Genomic DNA, 15,772 nt, shown 5'->3' with positions numbered 1-15,772 from the left:
GGTCAGCCTGGGCTAGAGTGAGACCCTACCTCAAAAAAATATATATATATACATACATACATATATATATATATATATATATATATATATATATATATATATATATGTATACACACACACACACACACACACACACACATATTCATGTAATGGGCACAATAATCTCCCTGTCCAAAAGATTCCTTGGTAACTCCTTAGATATTGCAAATGTGTTGCTGTTGATTGTGAAGGACAACCAAGGAGACATGGAATTGAGGCTGAACTTGAAGTCAGTCAGGTGTTAAAAGGTAACTAAGAAGGCTGGAGGGATTGCTTAGTGGTTAAGGCATTTGCCTGCAAAGCCAAAGGACACAGTTCAATTTCCCAGGACCCACGTTAGCCAGATCCACAAGGAGTTCATTTGCAGTGGCTAGAGGCTCTGGCATGCCCATTCTCTCCCTCCTTCCCCCTCTTTCTCTCCCCCTCTTTCTCTGTCAAATAAATAAATAAAAGAAAAAAAAGAGAAAAGGTCACTAAGAAAAACTGCAATAACGAGTAATAGGGGGGCTGGAGAGATGGCTCAAAGGTTAAAGGTGCTTGCTCGTAAGCCTGCTGGCCACGGCTCAGTTCCCCAGCATCCACAAAAAGCTGGGCAAAAAGCGGCATGTGCATCTGTGAGTGCCCACATACCCATGGCAGTGGGAGGCAGAGCCAGTAGAATCTGGAAGCTGCAGGCCAGTGAGGCTCGCACACACTCAGTGGCAAAAATAAATCATACATTGGCATGATACAGAGATAGATGATAGAAAGATAATAGATAGTAGATAGATAGATAATACATAAATAGATAGATAATAGATAATAGAGATAGAGTGATGATACATAGATAATAGATAGATGATGGATAGATTATAGATAGACAGACAGATAGATAGATAGATAGATAGATAGATAGATAGATAGATAGATAGATAGATGATGGATAGATAGGCAGATAGATAAAAGTAGGGGAGATTCAGTCTGAAGCAAAGCGGAAGGAAAGAACACTCTGAGGTTGTCTTCAGTCCTCTACATGTGATAGTGGTACCTGTGCACACACACGCGTGATAGTGGTACCTGTGCACACACACGCGTGAGCATGCGCACACTTTTTTTTTTTTTGGGGGGGGGTTTCAAGGTAGGGTCTCACTCTGGCTCAGGCTGACCTGAAATTCATTCTGTAGCCTCAGGGTGGCCTCGAACTCTCAGCGATCCTCCTACCTCTGCCTCCCGAGTGCTGGGATTAAAGGCGTGCGCCACCACGCCAGGCTACACTTTTTATTTTTTTAAATGTTTTTTTTGTTGTTTTGTTTTTCATTTTATTTATTTATTTATTTGAGAGAGACAGACACAGGGAGAAAGACAGATAGAGGAAGAGAGAGAGAATGGGCGCGCCAGGGCTTCCAGCCTCTGCAAATGAACTCCAGACGCGTGCGCCCCCTTGTGCATCTGGCTAACGTGGGACCTGGGGAACCGAGCCTCGAACCGGGGTCCTTAGGCTTCACAGGCAAGCGCTTAACCGCCAAGCCATCTCTCCAGCCCTACACTTTTTATTTTTAAAAAAACAGAAAAGAGCAATGGTGCTTCTAGCTTCCAGTTCAGTCCTGCTCCATCCTACAAAACGCAAGTCAGCTTTTTTTTTTTTTTTTTTGAAAGCTGAGAGAATGCATGACCCAGGGGGACTCCAGATGCATGGGCCACTTTGTGCATCAGGCTTTGTGTGGGTACTAGAGACTCCAAGCTGGGTCATTAGGTTTTGCAGGCAAACCCTTTAACCATTGGGCCATCTCTCCTGCCCCACAAGTCAGCATTTTAAAAAGACTCAGTCTTTGTTCCATTTGCCATTCTCCGGTAATGAACTTTTTCTCCCTTTTTGGCCAGCTTGACTCAACCAATCATTAAAAGACTCATCTTCCTCCGATGTTCCCCAGTATTAGTTCCTAGCGTTGACATTTCTGGGTCAAATGCATGACTACAGTTCCATCCACTCTGAGCCAACAAAGCCACCCATCACAAGGGGAAAGAACGGGAATCAGGAGACGTCATTGACGTTGATTTAACAAAAAGACTTGGTTCTTTCTTAAAAAAAAAAAAAAAAAAAATATATATATATATATATATATATATAGAGAGAGAGAGAGAGAGAGAGAGAGAGAAAGAGAGAGAGAGAGAGAGAGAGAGAGAGAGAGAGAGATTATTTATTTGATACAGAGAGAGAATGGGCGCGCCAGGGTTTCCAGCCACTACAAACAAACTCCAGACGCGTGCGCCCCCTTGTGCATCTGGCTAACGTGGGTCCTGGGGAATCCAACCGAGATCATTTGGATTTGCACTCAAAGGCCTTAACTGCTAAGCCATCCCTCCAGCCCTTACTTTTTCTTAAAAAACAAAAAAAAGATTTTATTTATATTTATTTATTCATTTATTTATGAGAGAGAGAGAGAAAGAGAGAGGAGGGGATTGGCGTGCCTCCAACCACTGCAGACGAACTCCAGCCGGACGCGCCCCCTCGTGCATCTGGCTCACTTGGGTGCTCGGTTGTTCCTTTCTGCTGAGCCTCTAAAACTGCATTAGCACAATTTAAAACGCAGTGAAGAGAAGGGAACCTCTGGATTTTGGGGGACAACAGAATAAGGTTGTCAACACAGCCAGAGCTAGGGTGAAAGGGACCCAAGAAAGCAGGAGAGATGCAGCCAGCCTGGGAGGTCCGGCCCATGACCTCCAAGGCTGCTCTAGCTTTCTCCAGGACTTTGTCCCAAAGTGAGAACCTTCAAAGTCACGGGAATCTTAAATGCTGGGTGGTGTCCTGATGGAATGGCCTCTAACTGACCCTGGTACACTCAGTGCACAATCAAAAATATTTATTTGGGCTGAAGATTTGGCTGAGCAGTTAAGGCGCTTGCCTGCAAAGCCTAAGGACGTGGGTCCAATTCCTCAGTGCCCACGTAAAGCCCGGTGCACAAAATGGCTCATGTGCCTGGGGTTCCTTTGCAGTGGCTAGAGGCCCTGGTGTGCGGCTCTTCTTTTCTCTCTTCCTCTTTCTCTCTCTCTAAAATAAATTAACGAATCAATAAATGAATTAAATACTTTTTTTAAAAAATTTCTCCATATAGACCTTAAAAAATGAACCAGACCTCAAAGGTAGGTTTGCATTTGAGAGTTAAATCATGACTTGTCTGTGGCATATTTTAATTTAATAGACAGCATAACTGTGAAACTATGAAACCAAGTGAAATGTGCAACCATTAACATTTCAGCCCCTAGCACAGTAAGAGGATATCTGCCCTTCCTGATCACTGAATATTTAGGCTCCTCCTAGACAATTGAAAGTCTGATCTTGAGAGACAACCCAGGGACTGGGAAGATGGCTGAGCGGTTAAAGGTACATGAAAATCCTGTTGGCCCAGATTTAATTCCCCAGTACCGGCATAAAGCCAGACACCAAAGTGGAATAGGCGCTGAAATTTATTGACAGCAGCAAAAGACCCTGGCACATTAACACACACACACAAATAAATATTAAATAAGGACTGGAGAGATGGCTTGGCAGTGAAGGCACTTGCCTGTGAAGCCTCAGGACCCAGATTCAATTCTCCCCCATGTAAGCCAGATGCACAAGGTGGCGCATGTGTCTGGAGTTCATTTGCAGTGGCCATATAGATCCTGGTACGCCCATTACATCTCTCTCATAATTAAATTAAATTAAATAAGATGAAAATGAAAATCAAACAAAACAAAGCACAAAGATGTCCTTTAGATAAAAGAGAGACAATCTAGGCTATTTACATAAGATGTTAATTTTTTCCTCAGTATAATTGTAAAGCTTCTCATTGAAATGAATGGAATACAGTCAAGTTTCTAAGATAGTCAGAACACTGCTTCATACCTGGAAAGTGGTATTAAAAATCAGATTATACTACTCAACTAATCATGTATTCATCCTATAACTGAAAACATTCAAGATTCCTGACATTTTTTTACATTGTGTTCTTGATTTATTTCCCTGTCACTCACATGCCTCATTCCGTTTCTATATTTGGGCATCCACTAAATGTCAGCGGCGCTCTGGAATTCGTCCATGTGAGCCCTGATAGCTCCGAAGTGCACAATTGTCCACGACCACTTGCACAGGTGTTCACATCTGTCTTCCTACCACATGTTAGTTCTACATCCCTAGTTCCTGAAAAGCACCCAGCACGATTTGGAACCACCTGGCTATCCTCTTCAAACGGTATTTCTGACGATTTGACTAGAAAATACCAAGAATTGCTTTCAACAAAAGCTCCGCGCAGTGAGCTGGCGAGGCGGGCGTGCTCTCCGCCACTCGGCAGCTGCAGGGAGAAACGCGTGGGGAAGGGGAATTAACCACAGACTGAAATCCCACCTCTGCGTCTCCTTTACGCAATACCTCACAGAAGTGTAGCTGTGCAGAGACTTCTCAATGGTTTATCTTGGTTACAGATCCCAGCTTCTAAACTCTCCTAAGAAAAACAAGGGACACTTATTTAATAATAGTAGGACAAGAAAACCAGCAATATCAAGCCGGTATTAAAATCACCAGCATAAAATCATCCAAAAAAAACCCTGAGGCTCATTTATAAGTCATAAGCATGAAAGAAAGCCTTAGCCTGATTAAAATTAAAATTAAGCATATTGTCATGTGCAAAAAAGTGACATTTTTGACATTTGAATAGCGATTTGTTAGTTCCAAGTTATTCCGGTGATTGTAATATTGACATATTCACCAAGTTTGTATATCCAAAGCAGCTATCTCTAAGCCAGGAAACAAATCAATATTTATTAAAATTAAACTTTACCACCTAAAAGTTCTTAAACTGCTGTAGGATATAAGTATAAATAATTCTATATTTGCTCTGCAGTGGGGTCTAAGACTACATCCTTCACTGACTGTGACCTTGCAAAGAACTTGAACTATTACAGATTTTTTTCCCGTCACTTAACATTTCAAAAGTAACTTTTCATAGCTTTTGCCGAAGCAGCTGGGATGTTGGAGCATAAATGACAGGCAGTTGTAGCCTTCAATTTCAGTGCCATGTTTTCTCCACTGCGGGTAACTCATCAGACTGCAGGGTTCATGTTCACTGGCTTCCTCGAATATGAAACTTAAGTCTCTGATCTAGATCATTTTAAATGCTTTGATTTCATTATAGAAATTCCTAGACTACTTGTGGGATAAAACAAATGCTGAGACCATATTGAATTTCAGCAAGCTGAATTAGCAGAAAATAAAGATAAGATGCCTTTCTATTTCAGAACATGATGAGGTTTTAATTGTTTTAGCATTTGGCATGCCTAACGTATACAGTCCTTGACATTCATATAATAACAAAAGAAAGTTGTTTGGGATTTTTCTTTTATTTCCTAGTGTCCTCTTTCTGTAGTGTTTCTCCCCCTCCCCCACCTCCACCCCAGCTCTGGTCTTTTCCTGCTCGCTTCCTTCCACCTCATCATCCTCCTCTTCTATGCAGTGAAGGGATGCATGTAAAAATACCCCCTCTCTGTATAGATGGACCAAGGCTGCCTGTTACCTAGCTATGATGTACAGACCACCATCGTTGTGACAACTGATGTCAATGCCTCCGGGTGAAACAAAGGTTTACATATTACACAAGCAATTTAACTGTTTTCTAAACATATTGCCAAGACAGTGGGAGTTTGGCAGCCCACGCTGTTTTAGGTTTGGGAGACTTGGATTAGAATGGCTGTTGAATGTGAACCTTTATATTTTCTTCTATGAACGACCAGCAACCTAGTAACCCGGGGGGGGGGGGGGGAAGGGGGGGAGAATTCCTCACAGCCCTTAAACTTGCCTTCCTAGCTTCCCAAGATTACACACACAAATTACTTGACTACAGTGGTGTAAGACCCCAACGCACAGATAGCCACACAAGACGATTGTCTTATTCTAACCCTTAAAGGGTTGCCCACACTGAAATGTTTTCTAATCCTTTTTTTGTGCAGTAGGCAAGGAAGAAAAGAAAAGAGGTTGGGCAAAGATTATCTACAAGAAAGAAAGAGACTCTTGGGGTCCAGTTGAAACACAATCAAGAACATAATTAACTTCGCGATTCTTTGTGTTTTTCATTTGACTGCAGGGAGGAGATGAAAGGGGGCTACTAAGCCTTGCATTCCATCCCAATTACAAGAAAAATGGAAAGCTATATGTGTCTTATACCACTAACCAAGAGCGGTGGGCTATCGGGCCTCATGACCACATTCTTAGGGTTGTGGAATACACAGTATCCAGGTATCACTGACTAAACGTGCATTGAAGCATATGAATTTTGCAATCTTATTTTCTCTTCCTCTCTTCATATGTTTTTTCTTTAGTAATTACAAATAATTAGCTCTAAGGTGATAGTAATTTAAGCAAAACCCTTTCTTAGAACCCCATTTTATAAGAGAAATGTTTATGTAAGAGAACTTGTCATAAGAAATTTGTAAGAGAAATGTTTTTATAAGAGAAATTGAGAAAAATGAATGGCATTAGTACTTTTCCTCAATTGTCTTTCAGCCTAAATGCTGTTCCTAAAGTTTAGAAATTCACCTACTTTCCGAATACTGTTGATTAGCTCCGTCTCAAGTGTGTGTCAGATGTCTGTTTCCCTGTCTGTGAGCTACTTTCTCTCTAGTGGATTCACCTTGAACCTTGAATAATCTTGATATTTATCCTCCCATCCTGTAGAAAAAATCCCCATCAAGTGGATTTGAGGACAGCCAGAGTGTTTCTGGAAGTCGCTGAACTGCACCGAAAGCATCTCGGAGGACAGTTGCTTTTTGGTCCTGATGGGTTTCTGTACATCATCCTCGGAGATGGAATGATCACTCTGGATGATATGGAGGAGATGGACGGACTAAGGTAAAAGAAAAAAGAAAAAACTGACCACCCAACAAGTGCCTTTTGATATTAACATGCTGTCAATCCCGAGATACAGACCCGGGGTCTGACTTAGTGCCTAGGAGCCATGTGTAAAGATTGAAATAGTACACTTGTGTTGTCAATATATTTATGACATTCAGAAGGGCTTAACGTCGGTGTAATTTGGGCTGATTTCATGTTGAGGCAATGCTTTGTTTTGTCATAATTGCTGCTGGATGGCTCGGCACTGTGGGAGCTGCCTTCCCTGCGCAGTGCTAAGGAAGGCATGTTTCCTCCTCTGGGCCACAGCTGTTGGACAGAAGCAACCCCCCCCACATAATCAACTGACATCTTGGGGGACGCAAAACACATGGGTTGGCAAAAATTAAAAAGGACAGATGCAAACAAAACAGTGTGCTACTGATGATGCAGTCCTGGGCCACCTTGAAGCTATGCCTTGGCCCAGTGCCCCATCAACAGCCCAAGTGTCCCTGGTCTCAATACACCAACATGTAAATTTTGGAACTTTAGTAACATTGTCTCAGGGACAGAGAGATGGCTTAGTGGCGAAGGTGCTTGCCAGCAAAGACAAGGGAGCCAGGTTTGATTCCCTAGTACCCACATAAAGCCAGATGCATAAGGTGGCACGTGCATCTGGAGTTCGCGTGCAGTGACTGGAGGTCTAGCGTGCCTATTCTCTCTATCTCCCCTCCCCAATAAATAAATAAAATTAAAGAAAATAACTTTGACTCAAATGAGGGGATGGTCCTTTTCTTCTTACAAAATTTTTTCTTTTAAATTTAATTTATTTGAGAGGAGAGAGAATGGGCACACCAGGGTCTCCAGCCACTGCAAATGAACTCCAGATGCATGCACCACCTTGTGCATCTGGCTTGTATGGGTTTTGGGGACTCAAACCTGGGTCCTTAGGCTTTGCAGGCAAGCGCCTTAACCACTAAGCCACCTCTCCAGCCCTGGTCATTTTCTTCTTAGCAACACATTCCACTTAGTGCAGGCCAGAGAACCAGCCAGACCCCTCATGGCTCCTTCGATCTCTCAGTGACTTCACAGGCTCAGTGCTTCGGCTGGGTGTGGACACAGACATGTGCAGTGCGCCTTATTCCATCCCACGGAGCAACCCTCATTTCAACAGTACCAACCAGCCTCCAGAAGTGTTCGCACACGGACTTCATGACCCAGGCAGGTAAGAGCACCAACTTCCTGCTTACAACAGGGAGGAGGTTTGGGGCCTAAGAGGAGAAAGATGCGATGGCCTGGGTAGAATCCACTTGTACCTTTAAAATCATACTGCGTCATTAACTAAGTATTTATAGCTCTCCATCTATGAATGTGTGAAGCAGACTGAGAAAACAGACTATGCAAAAAAAAAAAAAAAAAAAGCACAAGTTTGGGCTGGAGAGATGGCTTAGAGGTTAAGCGCTTGCCTGTGAAGCCTAAGGTTCAAGGCTCAATTCCCCAGGTCCCACGTTAGCCAGATGCACAAGGGGGCACACGCGTCTGGAGTTCATTTGCAGTGGCTGGAGGCTCTGGCGTGCCCATTCTCTTTCCCTCTACCTGCCTCTTTCTCTCTCTGTCTGTTGCTCTCAAATAAATAAAAAGAAACAACAAAAAACATTTTTTTAATTCCTTAAAAATGTACAAGTTCATGGAGAATAGCTGACCACAAAATTTGAGGGGCTTACTATTATCTAAAAATGGGTGGACTGGGATAATCCGTAAACACCACTATATTTATGTTACTTGTTGGTATAGTCTTGTTTGGTGTGGCTATAACAGGATACCATGTACTGATTAAGTAATAAACAATAGAAGTTCCTTTGGATCAGATTTCTGGATGTTGGGAGTTCCAAGGTCGTGCATGGTGCCTTGGTGTGGAACTTCTAGAATCCTTACCCCATGGTGGAAGGGATGAATGAAAGAGGGCGAAGGAAATTGCCAAACTCATCCTCTATTCAGAACTCACTCTTGGAGTAACGGGCCTTCTCCCATGATCACAGCATGAATTCTTTCACAAATGGCAGATTTTTTATGACTTAATCAACTCCCTTGGTCCCACCTCTTCCATTTGATGGATTTAGTGGGATCAAGTTGCCATCACGTGAACTTTACCAGACACATTCAAACCATTGCACATACATGAAATAGTAGTGATTGTAATTATACCGTAAGCGTGCCGTCATTATTACATGAAAATCTATAGACAGAGCACAAAGCATGGTGTCTAACAAGTTGTTCTTCCTACATCCATTTCATTTAATATAGGTTAATTTGTAAGGAATTGAGGTAAATGTTAACTTTTTTTTTTTATACTTGAAAGAAATTACAAGTACTAAAGGAATTTATGCCAGCTGCTGGCTTACTATGCTATCGTGAGCCGTAAAGAAAGGAAAGCTAAGAACTATGTAGGGTGAGAAATTGTAGGCACACTTTAGAAATTCTATGAAGTATAACATTGAAATTCTATGATGAAAGCCCCATCCAGTCTGTGGTTTGGTATTCATACTAAGGGGTATGCGGCCACATCCATTCATGCACTAGCTTAGTTATTATTGCTATTTAATGTTTATTGAGTGTTCACTATGTGCAAGGTGAATATTTCTCAAACTTTTTACTTTTATAATCCCTCGTGCCCTTCATCTCCCTTCCTTCAAAGCCCAAGTCTACAGTTCATTTCCTTTTTGGCATCTCCACAGATCTTAAAATCTGTTCGACAGGGAATACTTAAGGTGAGTTCAGGATGTGGGGGAAACTGTCACATTCCATTCCTATAGCTCAGAACATGCAGATGCCACAAGGCAGCACTTTGAAGTGGAACGGCCCGAGTCACCGCAGTCCCGCCGGAGCTTTCTCGCAACCTTCCTGGGGGTCTGAGCCTCGGTGTAAAAACACAAGATGAGGCGCTTTTCCAGACCATTCGTGTGGCAAGATGCCTGCACCGTGAAGCCCTACCTCCTCTGGCGGCCGGGAGCTGAAAGAAAAATCTGTGTTTATATTCTGCCTCCTCTCTCCAAGAGAATTTTAAGCAGGAAAAAAAAAAAAAGAGCTTTAATAAAAAGAAGAGAAAGTAACATAATGATTAGCTAAAAGTAAAACCAACTGTTATTAAGCACCTCACCATGAGGTGCTGGACTAAGTACCCTCACAGTAGTTCTCTCAGATAATTGTGTCCCCCGTACCTTCTTTTGTGTGTATATGTTTGTGGCATGCGTGCATGGGTGGATTCATGTTTCTATATGTATGTGGGGGAGGGTATGTGTGCCCATGTTTGTGCATGTGTGTGGAGGCCACGGGTTGATGTCAAGCTCTTCTATCAATCACTTTATCCTCTTTATTCTTTGAGACAGGGTCTCTCTCTCTCTCTCTCTCTCTCTCTATCTATCTTATCTATCTATCTATCTATCTATCTATCTATCTATCTATCTATCATCTATCTCTCTCTCTGTCCCCTTCATCCTAAGACTTGCCAATTGGGCTAGCCAAGCTAGCCACTGAGCCCCAAGGATTCGCTATCACTGCCTCCCCAGCTGTGGGATTACAAGTGTGTTCTGTCTCAGCCTTCATTTTCCATGTACTAGAGATAGGAACTCAGCTCCTCATGTTTACACAGCAAAAACCTGATTCACTGACCCCTCTTCCCAGCCCCAACACCCCTTTTCTTAATGGGGTAGTTGTTTTCATCATAGTCCCAGGGGACATTTATGAATAGGTCTAAGCTTTACCCCTCGCAATAGCATAGCCTCTCCCGTTATCATCCTCCCTGGTAGAGGAGTCCATTCTGTGAGCAATTCTTGAGGAGCAACCGTCACCAGGAACCCATGATGTCCCCTTGGCATTACACACTCTGGTTTAGACAAATGAATGACATGTATGTACCTACCCCCATCGCCTCGCTGTGACTAGTGCCTAGGCCCCAGCAACATGACCACGGGGAGAGCTCTGCTTCTTCTGCCCTTGCTGTTCATTATAAACAAGTCAAACCTCTTTTTTGGTCACCCTTTGTGGATTTAGTTCCACCTTAAGTCACAGCATGTATGTGTCGTGATCCCTGCCAGACATTGTATTCTGTGACTCACTGAGTTAAAGAGGACAGTCGAAGGACTGTTACCACAGAGCAGCCACCCCATCCTTGGCAGGTCAAACATGCAGTTTCTCTGATTGTGAATGAGATCCTCTGGAGCCCACAGCTGTTGTTTAGTTACATGACTCTTCTATCTCTCAGGACCTAGCACCTTAAACTTATTTAATATCCCAGTGGTTTGATTTTTAAGTAGTTAATATGTTTAGGCGGGGGGAACAGCCATTCTTGATTTAAAGAGTTTTGCCCTCGGAACATTTTATAGTATCTAGAAACATTTTTGGTTTTCACAACTGCAGTGAGATGGGGCCAAGGGCAGAGGAACACACCCGCAGTCACTGAATGGATCAAATCCAAGGTCACTGATAAGCCTCCTATAATTGACACATCTGTATCCCCCCCCCAACAGAGTTTACCTAGCCCAAACTATCAACAAGACTACTTCTTATCATTTTGAGTACTTCAAACATTACATTATGCAACCTTATTCTGCTCCCCAATCTCACTCTAGCCCAGGCTGACCTGGAATTCACTATGCAGTCTCAGGGTGGCCTCGAACTCACGGTGATCTTCCTACCTCTGCCTTCCGAGTGCTGGGATTAAAGGCAAAGGCGAAAGTTTTTATTTTTATTTATTTACTTGAAAGAAAGAGGCAGATAGAGAGAGGGGCACCAGGGCCTCTAGCTACTGCAAATGAAATCCCGACTCATACGCCCTCATGTGCATCTGGCTTATGCAGGTACTAGGGAATTGAACGTGGGTCATTAGGCTTTGAAGGCAGGTACCTTAGGTGCTAGGCCATCTCTCCAGCCCCCAGTTCCTTCTTGACAGACACTCAACAAATACTGAGCCCCTCCTAGATTCAGCTTAAAACCAGGTGACAGGAATCCAGCGATGGACATGGGAAGTGGTTCTCATGCAGTTCAGTCGATGGTTGGGACCATGGTGACATTTGACCTCCACATTAGTTGAGGTGGGCACATGAAACCATCAGTCAATGTAGAGGGCTTCTGTGCCTACAACAACCAGCTTGATGTGATTCCCTGTACTGGAACACGTGGTTTCTTTGACAACTGCATCCCGAGCGTTAGAATGCAATGATTCCACGTGTGAAACACCAATTAGTGCTCTAACCAGTGCCTCATTGTGGGGTGCAGTGTGAGTCATGTGACATTGACTGATTCCCAGACATTGCCAGCATGTTACCCATGAAGTTTACCACAGGCTAACTAACAGAGGGGTTAAGACAATCTCACTCGCATAAGGCAGGAGACAGTAAGAGAAATTAAGAAATGCATTCCATGGGCCAGAGAGATGGCTCAGTGGTTAAGGAGCTTGCCTACAAAGCCTCACCACCTGGGTTTGATTCCCCAGTGCTCACACACAGCCAGATTCACAAAGTGATGCATGCATCTGAAGTTCATTTGCAGCTGCTAGAGGCACTTGTGTGCCCATTCTCTCTCTCTTTCTCTCTCTCTCTCTTACTTCTCTCTGTCGCTTTCTACTTGCAAATAAATAAACAATTTTTTAAAAGAAATACATTCCAGAGATCATTGAGCTTCAACACAGTAAACAAAAATGCATCAGGATGCTGCCATCGGTGGTTTCTAGAAAATCCGGATTAAATTGCTCACAGGGTCCTTCCCAGTCCAGGATGAGTACCGCCCGACGTTGGTTGAGCTGAGAAGACACCCTGGTAGGAATTAATGGGCCTCTGCCTCTTTTCCCATGCAGATGTGCTGTGGATCGACATCCCACTGATATCAACATCAATTTAACAATACTGTGTTCAGATTCCAATGGAAAAAACAGATCATCAGCCAGAATCCTGCAGATAATAAAGGGGAAAGATTATGGTAAGTCAAGTATAATTGACTGATTTGGCTTTCCTTTGTGATGCTTTTTTTCTTTTTTGTTTTTTTAAGGTAGTATCTCACTCTAGCTCAGGCTGACCTGAAATTTACTATGTAGTCTCAGGATGGCCTTGAACTCACAGTGATCCTCCTACCTCTGCCTCCCAAGTGCTGGGATTCAAGGCGTGTGCCACCACACCCAGATTTGCGACGGTTTTTTTTTTTTTTTTTTTTTTTTTAAGAGAGAGAGGGGGAATGGGTGCGCCAGGGCCTACAGCCACTGCAAAGGAACTCCAGACACATGTGCCACTTTGTGCATCTGGCTTATGTGGGTCCTGGGGAATTGAACCGAGGTCCTTTGGCTTTACAGGCAAATGCCTTAATTGCTAAGCCATCTCTCCAGCCCGCGATGGGTTTTAATATATTGATTGAAATGGGTTTCTGCATAATGAGCATTTCAAAACGCATAGCAACATTGACCCAATAAGAGGCCAGTGAGTAAATTACAGTTTTTGAAGGCTCATGGAGTCCTACAAACCCTGAGGGTTCCATCTAGTTAATTACCTTTTCCATGAATCGACTGGGTCTCTGCAGGCCCAAAGAATTTAATGGCTTCAAAAGTCACCAGCTGGTATACTTTGCTCACCAGAGAATCAAGGTGAATAACATCTATTTATTTAATATAATATAGGAAAAACTTGTCCTAAGAGCTTATATACAGAGAAACAATTCTTTAAGGCAATAAATTTCTAGTTAGTGAACATGCAAGTCTCAGCAATTAGGAAAATAATGTGTTTCTAATAATAATGTTTAAAGGAGTTGATTTTACAGAAAACTAAGTAATCGGCTTGTAAAAACAACTCACGGGAATGGGATGTTTACACATTATTCTCAATACCACAATTACTAGAATATTTAGAGAGAACATAAAAATATAAAGTTGGATAATGAAGTCTAAAACTCTTAGTACTTAACATTTTTTCAGTGTTTTAGCATATGTTCCTTTTGAAGGACACAATTTATTAAACATTACAATTTGGGGAACATGGTAGATTAAAATTATTAAATTGGTTGTACTTTATATTTACTCATTCAATTGTGATATTTACTGAGCATGAGGAATAAAATAGCTTGGAGTTCATGTGGCATTCAGTTAGTTTGTGTTTTTTATGGTGTGTTGTGGGTGTGTGTGTGTGTGTGTGTGTGTGTGTGTGTGTGTGATTATGTACCTTATGAAAGCCAAACCAAAGAATGATGTGGTTTGGAAAAAAAAAATCTGCTGAACCACTAGGTGGCTTGATGGAATTTCAGCTATATCTAGAGTACCTTAAATTCTACAATCACATCAATTGAGTTTCAGACAAAACTAGTTAGGTTATGAAAAATTTTACATACACACCCATCACATCTGTGGTGCTTACTACATGCCAGACTCTATAGCACTTGTGAATTTGACTCATTTCAGTCACACAACAGTTCCAGGTGACAGGCACGGTCACTGGCCACATTTGTGCACAGGAGGAAAATGAGGCACAGAAAGGTTAATTGTCATGCAAGATCAAGTGGTAAGGGGTGGATTTGCATTGGAGCAACCTGACTAGTGTTCACAATCATAGCAATTATACAATCATGCCTTCTCTTGGAGGGCTGGGCATTTAAAACTTCTTTGGGGTCTAGGGAGATGGCTCAGCAATGAAAGGTGCTTGCTTGCAAAGCCTAATGGCCAGGGTTCAATTCACTAGCCATATAAAACTAGAAGCACAAAATGGTGCCATCAGGAATTAATTTGCCCATTTTCTCACACATGCCTGCTTGCTCTCTCTCTCCTTTCCTTTCTCCCTCTGTAAATAAGTAAATATGAAAACACTTTCTGGGCTAGAGAGATTGCTCAGTGGTTAAGGCACTTGCCTACAAAGCCCAAGGACCCAAGTTTGATTCCCCAATACCCAGGTAAAGCCAGATGCACATGGTCATGCATGCATCTGGAGTTTGTTTTCAGTGGCTAGAGGCCCCAGTGCCCATTCTCTCTCTCTCTCTCTCTCTCTCTCTCTCTCTTTCTCTCTCTCTCTCTCCCCATCTCTGCTTACTTCTCTCTTTCACTCTCTATCAAATAAATAAAACACTTATTATTTTCTAATTCCATTAGGTCATCATCATAATCACACAGGAGAAGCAAAGGGCTTTAAAATTATTATATTTCCACAAAATATAAGAGCTTTTGCACAAACTATTGCCTACTGATGGTGACTTAGTTGACATTAAATGCCTAAGATGCAATGTTCAAAAGAAGTTGTCACTAGCTGGAAAGATTTTCCACTGCACTTAGCATAGGCATACTCAAGTACTAAGCAGCAGGCATGGGAAGACAGATACGTGACTCAACGCATGTGATTCAGAGGGAATTACTGGAGTGACTGTTCACCACGCAACCCTATAAACAAAACCATTAAAACATTTTAAGTGAAGATATTACTTGACTAAGTGACAGTGTTTTTAAGCATACAACAAATGTGGTTTTAATGATCTTTTATGCACCGTGCTTTTATTTTCATTAAACTGTGAACTTTTAAATGTTTCATATAATTTGACAGAGGTCTGGTTTGGTTTACTAAACATAAGCAGTACCGTTTCTACAAAGAGTAAATACTAAAATGGTTTTAGTATTTCAATTCTAAAGGAGGTCACAATATTTCAAAATATTCAGATTCTAATTTCATTGTTATCTCACTGAGTCCTGTCAGGGAAAACACAGCAGACATGTGAAGCGCATTTTCATTTCACTAGGCTTACATTTTGATAGCTTAAATGAAGACTATTTTCAGGCTGGAGAGATGGCTTAGCAGTTAAAGCACTTGCCTGCAAAAGACTTAGGACTTAGGTTTGACTCCCAGAACCCACGTTAGCCAGATGCACAAGGTGGCAGAT

General features: G+C 42.3%; 1 protein-coding gene across 1 annotated transcript in view; it reads left to right on the top strand.

The window, feature by feature from the left end:
- LOC101602001 (hedgehog interacting protein) overlaps nt 1-15,772 on the top strand; it is a gene marked incomplete at its 5' end in the record, with an annotated part of 109,163 nt that overhangs the window by 67,648 nt on the left and 25,743 nt on the right. Inside the window, 4 exons of the mRNA XM_012948184.2 lie at nt 6,135-6,286; nt 6,725-6,898; nt 7,959-8,102; nt 12,729-12,850. Coding sequence (XP_012803638.2) covers nt 6,135-6,286; nt 6,725-6,898; nt 7,959-8,102; nt 12,729-12,850 — 592 coding nt within the window. The remainder of the gene's footprint in view (nt 1-6,134; nt 6,287-6,724; nt 6,899-7,958; nt 8,103-12,728; nt 12,851-15,772) is intronic.

The sequence above is a fragment of the Jaculus jaculus genome, chromosome 12 (genome assembly GCF_020740685.1).
Source record: "Jaculus jaculus isolate mJacJac1 chromosome 12, mJacJac1.mat.Y.cur, whole genome shotgun sequence".
Classification (NCBI taxonomy): domain Eukaryota; kingdom Metazoa; phylum Chordata; class Mammalia; order Rodentia; family Dipodidae; genus Jaculus; species Jaculus jaculus.
The sequence above is the reverse complement of the archived record's forward strand: the minus strand, read 5'-3'. Positions and strand labels throughout refer to the sequence as shown.